Here is a 20,871-nt window from a genome sequence, read left to right as displayed (position 1 = left end):
GATTACAGGCGGGAGCCACCACGTCCAGCCAGTTTCTACTTAATTTTTAAAAATCATCTTAAAGCTTTCACTGTCTCTTTAAGGTCTTCTAGCATGAGATAAATGAGGAATTACTTTTTGTACAGTTCCTGTATCATACTCATCACTCTATTATGCCTAACTGTTCTGCTCATTTGTAATGTTGATGTATTATTTACATTCTCAACTTACTATATTTATATGTCCTCCATTTCATGGCTTATAGAGGAGTACTGTATGGCTTCTAGTACAGGTAGTGTGTTTACTTAGTATCATTTGGTAATGGTGCTATATTTTAGTTACTCTAAGGCTTAGATGGAAGTGGAAGACTTAAGTTTCTTTTTTGGCACAATAATCCATAGCCTGGATAAATGTTAGAGTTCTTCATTAGTAAGCATTTATTGGCTGCTTTATACTCAGTTGGAATTCAGTAACTTTTATTCAGTTTGAATACCTAGGAGATACATTATTCTAATCACCTAGAAATTGGCAGTCTTTCAGAAATGATGCTGAGTCATTTATTCCCTGCTTTACAGGTCAGAGAGAAATGGCAACTGTATGTGTGGAAACAATTTTGATTAAGCCCACTGGCAAAGTAGCCAGCAGACATACCTGGGAGAATGCTCAGAGGTATGCTGCCTGTGCTGCTAGACTCTCTTGGGCAAGAACACTAGTTGGGAAAGAGTAGCAAAGAGACCTCTTTCCCTACAATACTTTGGTATATTTGGCTGTATTTACTCCCTACAATTTTCATAACTTTGGGATGTTTTTGGCAATGAAAATGACCTTATACACTATGGGTGGTTATTCCATGTAGTCTTTGCTCTTAAATTATTTGCATCTAAATTGAATTATGACTCATAATTTTTGCACGTTTTTGTATGGCTAAAATTGTTTCCACATGTAAAAACTGAAAGCCCCAAGTTTACAGTTTAGAGTTACATACCCAGGCACCAATTGTAGGTTAGCTGTGGGAGATTCTACATCAAGGCTGGCTAGTGTCATACAAAGAACGCAGGCTTTGGAACTAGATAAATCTGAGTTTGACTACTCTTCTAACACTCATCAAACAGATAATTTTGAGCCTGTGTTTCCTTGCTCTTAATATGGAAATGATATTCTTACCTTCAAGGGTTTTCATAAGAAAGCATGACAGTGGTATACAGGCATTTAGCAAAGTACCCGGTATTTAATAAAAAATAGACATTATAGTAATTCCTAATATTATTATAAACTAAGTTGGATATGTTTTTAATATTCACGGAAGAAAAATGTAATTGAACCTGTTTGATCTTTAAAAAGTAAGGTATTCTAAAGTAATTTTTTGCATGTTAATACAAGGAATAATAGTTTATTAATGTTATTTATGTCCTTGAAATAGAACAACTGCATTGAAATGAGTGTTTTCAAACCCAAACTCCAAATAAAAATATCTGCATCTATTATTAGAATAATCACAAAAGACTTCATGAGGAAAGTGGGACTAAGGCTTGAAGGTTAGAGAGAGGGAGAGATACGTTCAGAAGAAGAAGCCAATATAGATGGATATGTAGAGATAAAAATGTTTATGGTGTGCCTCTGGGCCAGTGAGGTCCTTTCAAATGAACAGCATCTGGGGGAGCAGCAAGATCTTCTTGTTTCATAAAGGAGACAAGACAGGCCTACAAAAACTAGGTATCACTGAGTAATGTAAAGGGTTGAAGGCATTTGTATTATTTGAATGAAGTGTTGGCTAGAGATGGCCATAGTCAGGGTAGGATTCTTGTAAAATGTGAGATGCGAGCCTCACAAAGTACAGTAAACTACAATGTGTTTTAAATATTATTATCAGGTTAAGTATCTGCTATATACTTACTGCATTTTTCAGTAGGAAGATCATTCCCCACCCCCTCCCAACTTGCATGTGGCCAGATTATCTTGATTCTCTTTTTGTGCTTCCATATCTCCTTCACCTCCATCCCTGAAGAACAAATGAAACATCAATAGGGAAAAGCTAAATAAAACCAACACATCCATCTCCAGAAAGGGCCATATATGCCAGAGCTGGATCTGAAAGGCTCTTAGTTGGTGGAATATGATGGTAGCCTTCTGGTTGAGATCTGGTTTGCAGTGTAAGTCCTTGAGAATTGTCTTGGGACTTTGGGAAAGGAGTAGGGGGAGATAGTTCGCTTGGGAACTGTGGGAGAACTGGATGTGATTGCATAGAGGCTGGGGAGTGGTTGGGTAGTCTAATCAACATCCTAGGGTGGCAGACAACCTGGCATGGAAAAGAATAGCTTTTGGCCATACTAGCAATTACTTGGAAAGTACTGTGCTTTTGCTTCTTTAGCTTTCATACAAAGCCTGATGTTTTAGCTGTCTGAAGAACACAGAAAGGTCAGCAGCCGCTGTAGGGGCCACCAGGCCTTTCTTTTGCCCGGAGAGATTGGGAAACACAAACTTTCCCTTAAATTCATGTCTTCGAGAAGTGTGGAAGCTTGTAACTCCTTAAATCTCTTTGCCTATATATGCTTTATAAATTGAAATAGGATGAAGAGAAAGAGGTGAATGTCCTGCAGAGTGAGCCCAGGTACTGGGGTTAGGTATAGTTATTGGCTCTTCCTCCTTGCTGTTGAGAAAGTACCTCATAGGCATAGGGAACTACAGAACAGAGATGGAGCTTCCCTTGCGTGAATGACCACCACGCCCTAGTTTTTTTGTTTTTTATTTGGCAGGGTCTTGCTTAGTTGCCTGCCAGGCTGGAGCACAGTGGTATGATCATAGCTCACTGCAACGTTGACCTCCTGGGCACAAGTGATCCTCCCACCTTAGCCTCCTGAGTAACCAGGACTATGGGTACACACCACCATGCCTGGCTAATTTTTTATTCTTATTTTTAGACGAGATGAGGTCTCGCTATGTTGCCCTGGTCTTGAACTCCTAACCTTAAGCAGTCTTCCCGCCTTTGCCTCCCAGTGTGGTGGGATCTTAGGCATGAACCACCATGCCCAGCCTCTCTAGATTCCTAAATGGTGGAGGATTCATCAAACTAGCAGCGAGGTGTGGTGACCCTTCATGTTTTGACTTGGTGCATTAGGAGGTCACCATCAGTGTCTGACCTCTTGCTGACTTGTGACACCTCTACTTGTTTGCCCCAAAGGGGAGCTCTCTTTCTGTTTTAGGGGCAAATGGGTATCTAGGAGCTGCAGGAATTTTAAAATTTAGGTTTATAAATAAGGGAGAAATCTTTGATAGCAAAACTTTGCTGATAAGTTTATCAGAGGCTGCAACTTGAGAAACTACAGGGTTTTGTGCTTGAAATTCAGAATTGACAGCAGCTGGCAATGCTGTCTTTTTGTGGAACATTAAAGCATACTCGGATAAGTTTCAGAGATGGAATCATAACTGATTTTTTAAGTTATTAAAGTAGTGATTTGAATATTGATTCAACTTAAGTAAACAATATTGTCTGATAAGAGTTTCCCCATGTGCCTTTTATTTCTGTTTATATTTATGGCCCCCAACATAGATTCTGACCCATGGTAGTCTCTTGGTAGATGTTTGGTGAATGAATTTGGCAGTGTTATTTAAAAGAAACACTCTCATCAGGCCCATGGCAGATGCAGCTAAGTGATCAAGGCATTTTTCCCACTGAGCTCTGATGATATTTTTTAAGATCATTAGCCACCTACTATCATTCTAATGGAATTGTGAAAGGAGGTGAAATTGATTTGTCATCTTGTATCTAGGCATAAATGGGTACTACCCAAGAAACTAACTTGGATTAATTCGTTTTTAATGATTGAAAATTGTTGCCCTCCCTGTTGTAAGATACATGCCTTTGTTTGCTCCCTTCAGTCCTTTATTATTTCCCCAGTGGAGGGCTCCTGTTAATCTAAAGATGGCATTTTTGGGGGGCATGGCAACTGTGTGGTTAACTCTTTTGGTGCTGACATTTAATTTATTGTCAGAGTTCATCCCGTATGCAAATGGTAAATCTAATTTTTCCCCCACTAAAGTGTGCCATATAAGCATGTTCCATACACAGGGACATATTTGACAGTTATACTTTACTAGCAGTTTTGTAAACTCATCCTTTGAAGATGTTCCTAAATGTCTAAGTTTTTAATATTTTTAAAAAATAGTCTCAGTGGTCTTTATTGTGAACCCAAAATAAGTAATACATTGGAACCCAGAACATTATATACATACATGAGTGTATGTATGTTGTAGTCCTGTACTTTTAACTATATATACTATTTTGAACACAAGTGTAATACAATGAAAACTCTGTTAAAATATTTATGCTGTCGTTTCTTCTTAGTCGATTCAGTTAGTTCTTAGGGTTCATGTGAATAATATTTCCAATTATTACTATTTTATTTCAATAGTTTTTGGAGTATAGGTGGTTTTTGGTTACATGAATGGGTTCTATCATGGTGAATTCTGAGATTTTAGCACACCTGTCACTTGAGCAGTGTACACTATACCCAATATGTAGTCTTTTGTCCCTCACCCGACTCCCAGCCATTCCCTCTCAAGTCCCCAAAGTTGATTATATTACTCTGTCTTTGCATCCTCATAGCTTTGCTTCCACTTTATAAGTGAGAACATACGGCATTTGTGTGTTCTGAGTTACTTCACTTAGAATCGTGGCCTCCACCTTCATCCAAGTTGCTGCAGAAGACATTATTTTGTTCCTTTTTATGGCAGAGTAGTATTCCATCACATGAATAATATTTCTATTAATTTGTAACAGCAATTGCAATTCCTTTTAAGGGCACAATTAGAGAATGAAAAGAAGAAAAGAGAAATAGCAGAAAAGGAAAAGGAAAGAATAGAACGTGAAAAGGAAGAGCTAATGGAACGTCTGAAGCAAATTGAAGAACAGACAGTTAAAGCCCAGAAAGGTAAAAGCTTCTTTTTGAGAATGGATTAAAAATTATTATTGCTCTGTTGTCAGATAGTGGTATTTTTTTTTACTACTCTTATACCTTATTTGTTATATAGGACAATTGTGTATTTAATTGCCAAATTAATACTTAGTGGAATCACATCATAAACATGTTTCACTAAGACAGATTCATTTAATACAGTGCTGATGTTTCTTTTAAACACGCAAATATTTTTCTTAGTTTTTTATTTTAAACATGCAAGTATTTTTCATATGTATTCTTAAATAATTGTAAATGACTGTATATATGGGCTGTATAAACAGAAAACACATATCCAATACATTATGGCATCTAAACAAAAATATGCAATGCTTTATGGCTGTATAAGTAAGGCATTTAAGTAATTTAAAGTAATTTAAGCTATTCTGACTATATGAACTTTTTTGGAACTCACTTCCTAAAAAGATTTTATTTTATTCTACTAGAAAATACACAGCACAGAGACGTGTTATGTTTTTTGTTTGTTTTTGATATGTTTGGAAGAACTTACTTCTTAGGCAATATATAACCAAAGTGCTACTGTATATAGAAAGGATACACTGGATTTATAATATGTGGTTTATATTAAGTAACTTTAGGATATACTACTTTCACTCAGCAAATAGTGGAGAAAGCAAGAAAAAAAAGTATTGCATGAATAAAATGTTTTTCTCCTCTCTAAGCAGCAGGCTCTCAGAGGTAACATGAAGTCGACACTATTTATGAAAGCTCTATTTAATAACCTGGTTTTCTGCAATTGGTAAAACAAGCTATTCAGTTCTGTTGGAAATAGCCAACATGGGTTGAATATCCCTTGTTTAATACTTGGGAACAGAAGTATTCCGATTTTGGGATGTTTGCATTGTCCTATTGAGCATTTCAAATCTGAAAATCCAAAATCTGAGCTTTTTTTTTTTTTGAGACACAATCTTGCTCTGTTATCCGTGCTGGAGTACAGTGGCGTGATCTCAGCTCGCTGCAACCCTGCCTTCCGGGTTCAAGCTGTTCTCCTGCCTGAGCCTCCCAAGTAGCTGGTATTACAGGCGTACTCCACCAGGCCCAGCTAATATTTGTATTTTTAGTAGAGAGAGGGTTTCACCATGTTGGCCAGACTGGTCTTGACCTCCTGACTTCAAGTGATCCACCCGCCTTGGCCTCCTAAAGTATTGGGATTACAGGCGTGAGCCACCGTGCCTGACCCTGGGCATTTTCTTTGAATGTCATGTTGGTGCTTACAAAGTTTTAGATTTTGGAACATTTCAGATTTCAGATTTTTTGGATTAGGGATACTCAGTCTTTAGTCTTATTTAAGATATATTTTGATTTCTAACACCAGCCTGCTGTGGTTAAGACATACTCTTGAGCAGTGAGTAGAATAATTGTGAGGGAGAGTAGCTAGAGGGGAAAGCCACAAAAATTGCTATAAATGCACAAGCTGATTGATCATTTCAATTCCAAGAGGATTAGAAAAATACTTCTAGGAGAATAGATAGTAATAACCTAGGTTTTATTCTCACTCATTGGAAGACTCACTTCTCAGAGCCATGAAAGCCCTAGAAACTAATTCAGCTCAGTGCCCAAGGGTAGTAAAGCATTTGTTTTCAGACCACAACTCAGGGGCAGAACTCGTTTCCTGAATTGCACTTGATGCTGTTTCTGCCACCCTAGGTACCTTTTTAAAAAAATCGATCAGAAAAGACATGTATGCAGTGTTCCTACTTTGTGCTGCATTCTAGGAATACAAAGATTTAGCATAGATGGGAGTAAAGCCTGTAATTGACAGAAATACATACATTAAAATATTAATAAAGTGAGATAATGTGTGCTAAGTGCCACGTGAATAGTATAGGCAATGCTCCTAGAGGAAGAATGCTATAAAAAATGTGGATTGTACCGAAGTATGTTAAAGTTTAAAAACATTACTGATCTGATTTTAAAGAAAATATTAAATCATGGCACTTTATCATTGATATGTTTTCTGGAGAAAATAGCTATTTACTAAATCTTTCAATCTCATTTAGGGTATATAATAAAAATGTTAATGATTTACAAGTTAAGAAGCACTAGAGAATATAAAGAAGAAAGAGTAGAAGAAAGAATATAGAGCCTTCCTACCAAGATAATTTCAAATCAGTCATCTTAAGGCAAAGGACATCCAATTTTTAAAAAATTTCTTCTAATAGAGGCTTGACCAGGCTCTCCTAAAGTCTGCACAATTGTCTTATAATTTATGCTAATTCTCACACAAATTCAGTAACTTTGGCCATATCTAAGTCATGATTTAATAGACCTATTTGTAATTTTTTATTTAAGAAGAAACTTTTTTATACTTACTGTAATTTTATTTAAATTTTTAAATTTGAAGTCATTATTTTAAGTGAATCATTAATTAATGATTAATCAGGGTCTCATAATTAATCAGGGTCTTACTCTGTTGCACGGGGTGGAGTGCAGTGGTGTGATCAAGGCTTACTGTAGCCTCAAACTCCTGGGCTGAAGTGATTCTCCCGCATTGGCGTCCCAAAGTGCTGGGATTATAGGCATGAGCCATTGCACCCAGCCTTATAGTTGTATTTTTTAAAAAACAAAAATTTGGCCAGGCGTGGTGTCTCATCCCTGTAATCCCAGCACTGTAGGAGACTGAGGCAGGCAGATCACTTGAAGTCAGGAGTTCAAGACCAGCCTGGCCAACATGGTGAAACCCCATCTCTACTAAAAATACAAAATTAGTGGGTGCCTGTAATCCCAGCTACTAGGGAGGCTGAGGCAGGAGAATCACTTGAACCCAGGAGGCAGAGTTGGCAGTGAGCCAAGACTGCACTACTGCATTTCTGCCTGGATGACAGAGCAAGACTATCTCCAAAAAAAAAAAAAAAATCATTGAAGTAGACATAGAGTAATACACATATTTCTCAAGTATGAGGCTCAATTTTTACAAAGTGAATTTACTCCCATAAGTGCCCTGAACATGATAGAGAAATTATCTGCCCTCAGTGTCTCCTTTTCTCTTTTTCTTTTAACCTCAAATGTGATTTCTGTCATTCTGACTTATACCATCATATAGAGCTTAGTTTTGTTTATCGTTTTCTAATAGCTTTGTTGAGATATAGCTTATAATTTACATACCATGTAATTACCCATTTGAAGTATGCAGTTTAAGGGTTTTAAGGGTTTTTAGTGTTTTCACAGTTGTACAGCTGTCACTATAATCAATTTTAGAACATTTTCATTATTCCAAAAAGAAATCCCATACCCATTAGCAGTCTCTCCCATTTCTTCTCAGTACCCCTTCCCTTTGCTCTAGACAACCACTAATCTTTCTCTAAAGATTTGTCTGTTCTAGACAATCATATGAATGGAATCATGCAAAATGTGGTCTTTTGTGACTGGCTTCTTTTGTTTAATATGACATTTTAAAGGTTCGTTCATATTGTGGCATTTATCAGCACTCCACTCTATTTTTTTTTTTTTTTTTTGAGACGGAGTCTTGCTCTGTTGCCCCAGGTTAGAGTGCAAAATGGCGTGATCTCGGCTCACTGCAACCTCCACCTCCCAGGTTCAAGCAGTTCTTCCGCCTCAGCATCCTGAGTAGCTGGGATTACAGGAGCCCGCCACCACACCAAGCTAATTTTTGTATATTTAGTAGAGACAGGGTTTCACCATGTTGGTCAGGCTGGTCTCGAACTCATTTTATGGATATGGTATATTTTATTTATTTGTTTGAAATCTGATGTTTTTGATTGTTTCCAGTATTTGACTAAGGTGACTAATGCTGTTATGAACATTTGTTGTGTAGGTTTTTGTTTTTCATATGTCTTCATTTCTTTCGGGTGTATACCAAAGGAGTGGAATTGCTGGGTCGTGTGGTAACTGTGTTTAACTTTTTGAGGAACTGCCACATTGGTTTCTAAAGTGACTGTACCATATTACATTCCCACCAGCAAGTTTGATTTCTCCACATTTCACCAATACTTGTTAATGTTTGTCTTCTGGATTATAGTAATCTTAATGGGTGTGAAGTGGTATCTTAGTTTTTATTGCATATCTCTAATACCTGGTGACGCTGAGTGTGTTTCCATGTGCTTTTTGGACATGCATATTGCATGTGTCCCTTTTGTTTTGTTTTTTTCTAAGACAGTGTGTTGCTCTGTCACGCAGGCTGGAGTGCAGTGGCATGATCCCGGTTCACTGCAGCCTCAGTCTCCGAGGTTCAAGCAATTCTCATGCCTCAGCCTCCCAAGTAGCTGGGATTACAGGTGTGCACCACCACGCTTGGCTAATTTTTATATTTTTAGTAGAGACAGGGTTATACCTTGTTGGCCAGGCTGGTCTCCAACTCCTGGCCTTAAGCAATCTGCCTGCCTTGGCCTCTGAAATTGCTGGATTATAGGCCTGAGCCACTGCACCCAGCCATGAATCAGTTTTTATTCCTGTTACTAATGATTGAAAGTACATTTGCTCTAAGCCCTTACCAATTGTTCCACTAGTTTATTGTTAGGGTTTGGTTTTGTTAGCCATTCTGGTGCATATATAGTGAATATACAGGTTGAGTAACCCTTATCTGAAATACTTGGGACCAGAGGTGTTTTAGATTTCAGGTTTTTGGTTGTTTTTTTTTTATTTTTATTTTTTAAATTTTGGAATAGTTGCCTTATACTTACTGGTTAAGCATCCCTCATTCAAAATTCCAAAATCTGAAATGCTGTCAGTAAGCATTCCCTTTGAGTGTCCTGCAAATGCTCAAAAAATTTAGGATTTTGGAGTAATTTGGAGTTCAGATTTTTGGATTAGGATACCCTGTCTGTAGTTTATTTTCTTGATTACCAGTGATGATAAATATTTCATGCTTTTCAGACTACATGGTCTGTGTCCCTTCACCTCTGCTATTGCAGTGTGAAAGCAAACGTGTACTATAATACCTAAACAAATGAGGGTGGCTATGTTCCCGTAAAACAAACAAAAAAAGCATTAGATTGGGTTTACTCCATGAGCCATAGTTTGCTAACTCCTGTATTAACTCAGTTAATTGGAGAGGAAACAGCAGAAACCATTTATGGGATATATGACTGTTAAAAACCTTCCTTTTTTAGAAGAGACTGGAGTAGACCTGATGTTTCAGAGTTCGTTTTAAATGTTTTTTAAAACTTACACTTTTATACAATTCTTAGTATACCACAAAATAGCTATGCCTTATCTGTCATTTTTCAAGTTGACCTTTATTACAAAAAGCTGATAAAAATGAATATTGGGGAATGTTTCAAAATTTAACTTTGTAATCCAGACTTATTTCTCTTTTGCATAGTACAGAAACAATTTTTATTATGAGAGAAAATAAAGCATTGAGGTGTTTGGCTTTTTAAAAAAATTTTTTATTTTTATTTTTTATTTTTTGAGACAAAGTCTTGCTCTTGTCCCCCAGGCCGGAGTGTGATGGTGCAATCTTGAGTCACTGCAACCTCCGCCTCCCGGGTTCAAGCGATTCTCCTACCTCAGCCTCCCGAGTAGCTGGGATTACAGGCGCCTGCCACCACGTCTGGCTAATTTTTGTATTTTTAGTATAGAGACGGGGTTTCACCATGTTGGCCAGGCTGTTCTCAAACTCCTGACCTCATGTGATCTGCCCGCCTCGGCTTCCCAAAGTGCTGGGATTACAGGCGTAAGCCACCGTGCCCGGCCAGTTTTTTGCCTTTTTAAGTAATGTAGTTCGTTGATACAAAATATATTGGGAATGTTGTGCAGCCATCACCACTATCCAGCTCCATAATTCTTTTCATCTTGTAAAACTAAAACTCTGCACCCATGAAACAATCCCCATTTCCCCCCTCCCTACAACCCCTGGCAACCACCATTCTACTTTTTGTCTTTATGATTTTGAGTATTCTGCCTGTATAAGTGGTATCATACAGTATTTGTCTTTTTGTGACTGGCTTATTTCACTTAACATAATGTCCTCAAGGTTCATCCATGTTGTAGCATTTGTTGGAATTTCCTTCCTTTAAGGCTGAATGATATTCTATTTATATACCACATTTTGCTTACCTGTGTATCTGTTGATGGGCACTCAGGTTGCTTCTGTGTTTTAGTTATTGTGAATAATGCTGTTATGAACATGGATGTTCAGATACTGCTTTGAGACCCTGCTTTCAATTATTTAGTTATTTGTTTGCTTGTTGAGACGGAAGATAAAACCATGAGCTTTGTGGGTGTTGTTTTATATATCAGTCAATCAGATGAAAAGAATTAATCATAAGAAAAGTTTGAGGCTGAGTGCAGTGGCTCACACCTGTAATCCCAGCACTTTGGGAGGCCAAGGCAGGTGGATCACCTGAGGTCAGGAGTTTGAGACCAGCCCGGCCAACATAGTGAAACCCCGTCTCTACTAAAAATACAAAAATTAGCTGGGTGTGGTGACGCACGTCTGTAATCCTAGCTACTCAGGAGACTGAGGCAGGAGAATTGCTTGAACTTGGGAGGCGGAGGTTGCAGTGAGCTAAGATCGTGCCACTGTACTCCAGCCTGGGCAACAGAGTGAGACTCCATCTCAAAAAAAAAGAAAAATTTGATGGGCCAGCTTGATTGTCTAAATTTTAAAAGGCAGATTCTAATCCTAGAACTTAGCTATGGTAACATACGGTGCTATGTACATTTTATCTTTATAGCCAAATGGCCACATAGAATTTTTATATTATTTATTTTTTATTGAGGTAAAATGTACATATATAATACAGAATATACACATCTTTACTCTTTTTTTTTTTTCCCCTTTTTTCTTTTTTTTTGAGACAGAGTCTCACTCTGTCGCCCAGGCTGGAGTGCAGTGGTGTTATCTTGGCTCACTGCAATCTCCGCCTCCTGGGTTTCAGTGTTTCTCCTGCCTCAGCCTCCCGAGTAGCTGGGATTACAGGTGCCCGCCACCACGCCTGGCTAATTATTTGTATTTTTAGTAGATACAGGGTTTTGCCGTGTTGGCCAGGCTGGTCTCAAACTCCTGACGTGAGGTGATCTGCCCATCTCTGCCTCCCAAATTGCTGGGAGTACAGGCATGAGCCACCGTGCCCAGCCATCTTTACCGTTTTTAAGTATACAGTTCAGTAGTAATAAATACATTTATATTCTTTTTTTCCTCCCTTCAGTTCCCTCCACCCACTTCCTGGCCTTTGGTAATCACCAGTTTATTTATCTTTATGAGATCCACCTTTTTAGCTCTGACATATGAGTGAGAACATGCAATAGTTGTCTTTCTGTGCTTGGTTTATTTCACTTAACGTAATGGCTTCCTGTTCCATCCATATTGCTGCAGATGACAGGATTTCATTTATTTTTGTGGCTGAATAATATTCCATAGTGTGTATGTGCCACATTTTCTTTATCCATTCATTTATTGATGGGCACTTAGGTTGACTTCATGTTTTGGCCATTGTGAATAGTGCTGCAATAAACATAGGAGTACAACTATCTCCAATGTATTGATTTCCTTTGTTTTGGATATAAACACCCAGTAGTGATATTGCTAGATACTATGGTAATTTCCGTATTTTTAGTTTTTTGAGGACTGTCTATAATGTTCTACAAAGCGGCCTTACTAAATTGCATTCCCACCAATAGTGTATGAGTGTCCCTTTTCTCTACATCCCTGCCAGCATCTGTTACTGCCTTTTTTTTTTTTTTTTAAACGGAGTCTTCCTCTATCGCCCAGGCAGCCTTCACCTCCCGTGTTCAAGTGATTCTTAGCCTCTGCCACCCAAGTACCTGGGATTACATGCATCACCATGCCCAGCTAATTTTTATAAATTCCAAAGTCCTGGGATTTACAGGCGTGAGCCACCTTGCCCAGCCTTGCCTGTCTTTTTGATACAAGCCATTTTGACTGGGGTGAGATGATATCTCATTGTGGTTTTGATTTATATTTCTGTGATTATAGTGTTTAACATTTTTTTCATATAGCTTTTGGCCATTTGTACGTCTTTTGAGAAATGTCAGTTCAGATGTTTTGCCCATTTGTAAATGAGATTATTTGGTTTTCTGCTATCGAGTTTGAGCTCTTTATATATTCTGGTTATTAGTCCTTTTTTAGATAGACAGTTTGTAGACACTTTCTTCTGTTCTTTAGTTTATCTCTTCACTTTGTTGGTTGTTTCCTTTGCTATACAGAGCTTTTTAGCTTGATACAATACCCATTATCTCTCTTTGCCTGTGCCTTTGTGGTCTTACACAAAAAACCTTTACCTAGACCAATGTCCTTTTTTCACTTCTTTGGGTAGATTGATTCCTAGGTGTTTTACTTTTTTTTTTTTTAAGCTATTGTAAATGGAATTGCTTTCTTGGTTTGTTTTTCAGATTGCTTACTGTTGGCGTATATAAATGGCTACTGATTTTAATTTTAGTTTTTAAGAAGAGATGGTATCTCACTCTATTGACCAGGCTGGTCTCAAACTCCTAGCCCACGCAATCTTCCCACTTTGCCGTTCGAAAGTGCTGGGATTACAGGCATGAGCCACCATGCCCAGCCCTGATTTTTTAATGTTGATTTTGCATCCTGCAACTTTACTGAATTCATTTATCAGTTCCAGCAGTTTTTTTTTTTTTGGTGGGATCTTTAGGTTTTTCTAGGTATAAGATCATGTTATCTGCAAATAATGTTAATTTGACTTCTTTCCTTCCACTTTGGATACCCTTTGTTCTTTCTTCTTTCTTCTTCCTCTTCTTTTTTTTTTTTTTTTGGCCTAATTGCTGTGGTTTTTGTATTATTTTATTAAGAATTTAAAACCTAACCGAAGAGTCATTCTTCTCCAACCCTCTCAAAACCTTTCAAGTGTTTTGTTTTGTTTTGTTTTGTTGTTGTTGTAGTTTTTGAGACAGAGTCTTGCTCCGTTGCCTGGGCTGGAGTGCAGTGGTGCAACCTTGGCTCACTGCAGTCTCTGCCTCCTGGGTTCAAGCGATTTTTCTGCCTCAGCCTCCCCAAGTAGCTGGGATTACAGGTGCCCACCACCATGCCTGGCTAATTTTTGTATTTTTAGTAGAGATGGGGTTTCACCAGGTTGGCCAGTGTGGTCTCAAACTCCTGACCTCAAGTGATCCACCCACCTCGGTCTCCCAAAGTGCTGGGGATTACAGGCATGAGCCACCACACCCGGCCTAAAACCTTCCAAGTCTTAACTGCAATTACTTAACTAGTTCTGATCAAGACCAACAAAATTAAGGACAGTAAGTAAAAGGTTGTAAGTTACAGTTAGCTTTCAAATTTCATAATATACACATTCTCTTAGTATACAGTAAGGGAGAATCATTCTTTGTAGGACCTTGTACTGTCTTAGTAGGTGGCATTCTGTTGTCTTCTGTCACAGGGCTTAAATAATTGTCAGAATAATATTTAAAGTTAGAACTTTTAAACTCTCTTAAAAATTTATTTTCCTTTCCTGTTCAACTCATTGGAATAAGAAAAGAGATTTGATTTAGTGATCTATACACTTAAGGATTTAAATTCATGTTATTTATCTCCCAATATTACTTATCTTCATGCCGTAGGAAGTGATACATACCAGTAACTCACATTTTTTCAATAATTCATATAATTCACATCAAAATTCCTATTTTTGAGTCAGTAAATACTGTTTTCAATCTTAATTTCTTGGATTTACTTATTAGTTTAGGTAAGTAAAAACAATGGAAGTGTTAAAAATGTATTATAGATTTCTGAAACATGGCAATTTGTTTACTGAGATCAAAACTTTAGATGGAGAGATTATTTCTTAAAAATAAAATAAAGTTAATGCTTGTAGCCTTTTTACATAACTTGAATTGCAAAAGATTTTCATGTCTCTTTAAAAATTATTAGGCTTTTGCCAAGTTAGAAATGAAATATAGTGCCTGTAGTCCTAGCTACTAGGGAGGCTGAGGTGGGAGGATTGCTTGAGCCCATGAGTTAGAGGCTGCAGTGAGCTATGATTGTGCCACTGCACTCCAGCCTGGGCAACAGAGCGAGACCCTGTCTCAAGAAAACAAAGAGGTATATGCGTATTTACATGTGTGCTAATTTTTAGAAACTGAACAGATTTGATTTCTTGCTACTATTTTAGCTTCTTTTGATAATGAGAATGTTTGGAATTAATCACTGTTGGGGGAAATACACATATTTCACAGAACTAGAAGAACAGACTCGAAAAGCTCTAGAACTGGATCAAGAACGAAAACGAGCAAAAGAAGAAGCAGAACGGCTTGAAAAAGAGCGTCGAGCTGCTGAAGAGGCGAAGTCTGCCATAGCAAAACAAGCTGCCGACCAGATGAAGAATCAGGAGCAGCTAGTAAGGAACTGTCTTCTTAGAGAAAAAAGTTTAAATAAAAGCATAGAGTGAACCCTCTAAAAAGAAAAAACAAAAAGCAACCATTTTGTGCTTTCTGGAAAGCAAGCCAAAGATAACATGTAACTTAGTAACAAAGTGTGGACAAAAACCTAAAACTTTTATTTCTGCCTAAACAAAAACCTAAAAATACAAAAGAATAAGATTTTTTTTTTTTTTTTTTTGAGACGGAGTCTCGCTCTGTCGCCCAGGCTGGAGTGCAGTGGCCAGATCTCAGCTCACTGCAAGCTCCGCCTCCCAGGTTCACGCCATTCTCCTGCCTCAGCCTCCCGAGTAGCTGGGACTACAGGCGCCCACCACCTCGCCCGGCTAGGTTTTTTTTTTTTTTTTTTGGTATTTTTTAGTAGAGACGGGGTTTCACCGTGTTAGCCAGGATGGTCTTGATCTCCTGACCTCGTGATCTGCCCATCTGGGCCTCCCAAAGTGCTGGGATTACAGGCTTGAGCCACCGCGCCCGGCCTATATTTTTCTATAGATTATTTGTAAATGGAGTCTCTTGTCAGCAAAAGGTTCTGATTCACTTTGACATTGGACAGGTTCCACAATAAGTCAGTTGGCATCTTTTGCTTTAGATAAATTAATATGTTATAGTTCCTATGAGATAACTATAGGCCATAATTGGTTGGAATTTTTTGTTTATTTAGTGGACTTGCAAATAACGAGGTATAAGCATGTTACTTAAAAGATCCTGGATTTAAATATTAGTTCACACATGCTACTTGCTATGTATGTGTCTTTGGCTCTTTCTGAGCCTCAGTTCCTTCCCTTTGAAAAGAGGAATGATGGCTGGGCACAGTGGCTCACGACTGTAATCTCAGCATTTTGGGAGGCCGAGGCAGGCAGATCACCTGAGGTCAGGAGTTCAAGACCACCCTGACCAACATGGCAAAACCCTGTCTCTACTAAAAATACAAAATTAGCCAGGCATAGTGGTGCACACCTGTAATCCTAGCTACTTTGGGAGGCTGAGGCAGGAGTATTGCCTGAACCCGGCAGGCGGAGTTTGTGGTGAGCTGAGATCGTGCCACTGAGCTCCAGCCTGGGCGAAAGAGCGACACTCCGTCTGAAAAAAAAAAAAAAAAAAAAAAAAAAGGAAAAAAGGAATGATACTACCTGTTAGGATTATTGGGGAATTACATGAGATGATTTGACAAAGTGCCATTTAAAGTATATAGCATTATATAAATATATTTTCTCTTTTGTAGACTTTAACAAATAGTTTATTGATGAAAGTTTTCTTTAAAAACCTTTTAAGTTACACATTTTAAGTTCCTGCTACTGAAAGCAGGATTAACTGCTTGTCTGTAGAATAATTAATTTTGTCTCCTCCTTAGCTCATTACTTCAAGGACTTATTGTAAATAAGCTATTTAAGATCTTAAGAAATACTGTATTTTTTTAAATGGAAGACTAAGAAAAACATAAACAGCCTAAGCATGTACATTAAAGCTTTGTTGACTTATAAGATTATTCAAAATATGTTAATCTTGGAATTATATTGTTTACTTTAGGCAGCAGAACTTGCTGAATTCACTGCCAAGATTGCACTTCTAGAAGAAGCCAAGAAGAAAAAGGAAGAGGAAGCTACTGAATGGCAACACAAAGTAATCATTTGTTCATTTACTAGCTTTTATTGAATAGCTTTTGTACCCAGGATTATGCTGACTTTATAGAGATGAATATAAGTTACTGTCATAATTTAGAGTGGGAAAAATACTTGTGTATGTGTATTGTAAATATTTATCTACGGATATAAACCAAGTACTTTGGGAACACAGAAGAGGTGATTAATTTCTGTGGGGTCCAGAGAGTTGTTGGGAGACCCATATACATTTAAGCTGGGTCTTGAATAATGAATTAAATTTTGGGGGTACGAAAGATTGGGACGTAAGATTGGGAATAGTTAGAGACTGAAGAGGTGGTCATTCCAGACGGAACTGAATGCCTATAGGAAGTATGAATGTATGTAATAGATTTGAGGATAACCAATAAGCAGCCGAAGCTTTCGTGTTGTTCAGAAATGTTGGAAGATGTGGCCCTCAAGTTAGATAATAGGGAATTGTGAAGGGCTTTAAATAAATGCTCTGCTACAGCAAGGCAGTGGGAGTATCGATTGACTTGGGGCTTAGAAGATTTCAAAACAGGATTGTAACATGATCACATATGATTTTCTAAAAACCATGTAGTGATCAGTGTGAAGAAAGGATTGGGATAGTGGATACTTAAGAGATAAAGACCCAAACTGAGGATGTGGAAATGAGAATAAAGAGGAATGGGAAGAGATAAGAGACATTTTGTGGTAGACACAAAAGGGCGTGGCAACCAATGATTGGATATGAAGTTGAATTATTTTTATTTATTTTTTATTTTTTTATTTTTATTTTTTTGAGACGGAGTCTTTGCTCTGTCACCCAGGCTGGGGTGCAGTGGCGCGAACTCGGCTCACTACAAGCTCCGCCTCCTGGGTTTACGCCGTTCTCCAGCCTCAGCCTCCTGAGTAGCTGGGACTACAGGCGCCCGCCACCTCGCCCAGCTAGTTTTTTTTGTACTTTTAGTAGAGACGGGGTTTCACCGTGTTAGCCAGGATGGTCTCGATCTCCTGACCTTGTGATCCGCCCGTCTAGGCCTCCCAAAGTGCTGGGATTTATTTTTATTTTTTTAGAGACATGGTCTTACTCTGTGTCCCAGGCTGGAGTGCAGTGGCACAATCATAATTCATTGCAGCCTTGAACTCCTGGGCTCAAGGGCTCCTCCCCTCTCAGCCTCTGCAGTAGCTGAGACTACAGGCATGCGCCATCATTTTTATTTTTGTTGAGAATGGAGGTCTTGCGATGTAGCCCAGGTTGGTCTCGAACTGCTGGCCTCAAGCAGCCCTCCCCTCTCAGCCCCCAAAGTGCTGGGATTATAGGTGTAAGCCACTGTGTGCAGGTGATACTGAGATTTCTAATATGAGTCCTAAGTACATGAAACCACTATTGTCTAAAGTAGCACACAATTGTAAAATCAGGCTTTGATTGGAGGGATGGGGGACTATAAGATAATGAGAGTTTAATTCAAATGACAGTAACTCTTAAATGAAAAGATAATTTTTTTACACCCAAAGATGATATTTAGTTTTAGAAGATGATTTTTCTACAATAAAATGTACTTATACAGAAAACAGTTTTCTTTTACTCTTAAGTAAATCTTAAGGTTTCTTTTACTCTTAAGTAAATTTTAAGTAAGTAGCAGTTTAAATTTCATTGGGAAGTTTTAGATGTATTGAAAATTAGTTGTATATAAATAAAACTACAAAAGGAATTCCACTGTTAATTTCCCAGTTACTCTACTTTGTTATTAGAATTTTTTAGATCCCTTTTAGGGATGATTTGTGAAATTTAGAGACACGTAAACTTTAAAAAAATCAGCGTATTACAGATATCAAGTCTGTGAATTATAGAAAATTAGAAAATGCACACAAAAGACAATTGTATTCCCATAAAGTAGGGGCAGTACTGCAAAACCTTAGTACGTATCCTTCCAGGATACTTCCTGTTTATATATTCAACGTGAAATCTTACTGTATGTACTATTTCATTTTAGTGTATTTTCATCTCATAGAATATTAGGCTATATTCAGAATTTCCCAAAAAGTCTCATAGCTAATTTGCCAGACAAGTGTTCAGAGGACTTTGCATTGTCTCTATTTGCTGTAAGTCTCTTTTAATGGAGGGCAGTTTCTCTTTGTATTATTTTGATTTATTGAAGGGACCTACAGAATGTCCCAGCTCCTATATTTGTTTAGTTCTTTCCTTGTGTCATTGACCTTATCGTTTAACTCCAGTATTTCCTGTGAACCAGAAGTTAGATCTAGAACCTGGGGAATTCAAATTAAAAGTTTTTGACTACAGTGCATCAGAGGTGAGAATTCCATATAATTTAACATCTAAACTGGAGCACTTGAGAAAAAGGGGATATTGTTCATAATTATACCAGGACAACAGTGTAACAGGACTTTTCCAGGTAAACCAAGATAATATGATCACCCAAATAATTGGTGATGTTAGATATTTCAGATTGTATCATATCAGAAGACAGTATCTATAGTTAACTCACCATTAGTATTTGTTAGTGATCATTGGATTTGAGTAACGACAGTCTCATTCCTCTATTTTTCGGTTACATTTTCCGCTTGTGGCTCAAATAAAATCTATTTGGCATAGGATTCTTCGGCATTATACGAATATCCATTTCTCATCAGCTATTTGCACAACAATTTTAGCAAACAGTTGATAATCCTTGCCAGAATTAGTACTTATTTTTTTTGCATGTATGCTTGTTTTTCTTTTAACCTGTCACTGACTTGAAGCTTGCAGAATTAGTAATTCTAATGGGATTTGCATAATCTTTTGATTTTGTCCTTTACCTGTTGGCATTCTTTTATGAAAATAGAGCTTTCATAAATAGGGCTTATTTCATTACCTTGAAATATAGTTTCTGTTAAAAAAGCAGTATAACTTGATTGTTTTAATTACTAATTTTTGAACTAAGTTGCTCATAAACGTATTTTTGATGTTCAGGCTTTTGCAGCCCAGGAAGACTTGGAAAAGACCAAAGAAGAGTTAAAAACTGTGATGTCTGCCCCCCCTCCACCTCCACCACCACCAGTCATTCCTCCAACAGAAAACGAACATGATGAACATGATGAGAATAATGCTGAGGCTAGTGCTGAATTATCAAATGAAGGGGTAATGAACCATAGAAGCGAGGAAGAACGTGTAACAGAAACACAGAAAAATGAGCGTGTTAAGAAGCAACTTCAGGTATTTAAAATTTGCAGTTGTATGCACATTTGAAATACAGTTTGCATTTTCCCCATCTTAGACAAACTTAGTTAAAAAGAACATAGAAGTTTTAATACTGACTGGCCTTGTGATTGGTTTGTGGGTATTTGGCCTATAGTCGTTATTTCATTTCTTCCGTTGTGTGAACCCATTAGCAAATACCTGTTAGCTTTGAATAAACAGACCTTAGTGAGTTATTTAATTACAACTTGACCCATTTTAAAAGGTATAAAGTATTCTAATGTCGTGTTGAAAAACAAATGAATTTAGTTTTTAATCAGTAATATGTACATTGAGGGCCAGGCACAGTGGCTGGGATTACACCTGTAATCCCACACTCTGGGAGGCCGAGGCAGGTGGATCGCTTGAGGCCAGGAGTTCAAGACCAGGCTGGCCAACATGGTGAAACTCTGCCTCTACCAAAAATACAAAAATTAGCTGGGTATGGTGGTATGAGCCTGTAATCCCAGCTACTTGGGAGGCTGAGGCATGAGAATTGCTTGAACCTGGGAGGTGGAGGTTGCAGTGAGCCGAGATCATGACACTGCGCTCCAGCCTGGATGATAGAAGTGACTCTGTCTCAAAAAAATAAAATAAAATGAAATGTACATTGGAAAGAATGATAGTTAATATACTATGTTTAAGACATTGCATAATCTTAATTATTTGTTCAGATTTTATATTGGCAAAAGGTCAGTATATTACATGGACATAACTAGGTCAAAGTAGAGGATTTTAATATTATGAGAGCTTTCTTTTT

The 20,871-nt window shown here is 37.8% G+C and overlaps 1 protein-coding gene across 4 annotated transcripts in view; it reads left to right on the top strand.

The window, feature by feature from the left end:
- The window catches only part of LOC105493642 (radixin), a 116,096-nt gene that overhangs the window by 44,740 nt on the left and 50,485 nt on the right, over positions 1-20,871 (top strand). For all 4 annotated transcript variants that reach the window (XM_011761458.3, XM_011761457.3, XM_011761459.3 and 1 more), the window contains exons 10-13: positions 4,777-4,907; positions 15,072-15,232; positions 16,800-16,892; positions 19,848-20,090. In XM_011761458.3, coding sequence (XP_011759760.1) covers positions 4,777-4,907; positions 15,072-15,232; positions 16,800-16,892; positions 19,848-20,090 — 628 coding nt within the window. The remainder of the gene's footprint in view (positions 1-4,776; positions 4,908-15,071; positions 15,233-16,799; positions 16,893-19,847; positions 20,091-20,871) is intronic.

The sequence above is a fragment of the Macaca nemestrina genome, chromosome 12, assembly GCF_043159975.1.
Source record: "Macaca nemestrina isolate mMacNem1 chromosome 12, mMacNem.hap1, whole genome shotgun sequence".
Taxonomy (NCBI): Eukaryota; Metazoa; Chordata; class Mammalia; order Primates; family Cercopithecidae; genus Macaca; species Macaca nemestrina.
Note: the sequence above shows the minus strand (reverse complement) of the source record. Positions and strands in the feature narration are given on the sequence as shown.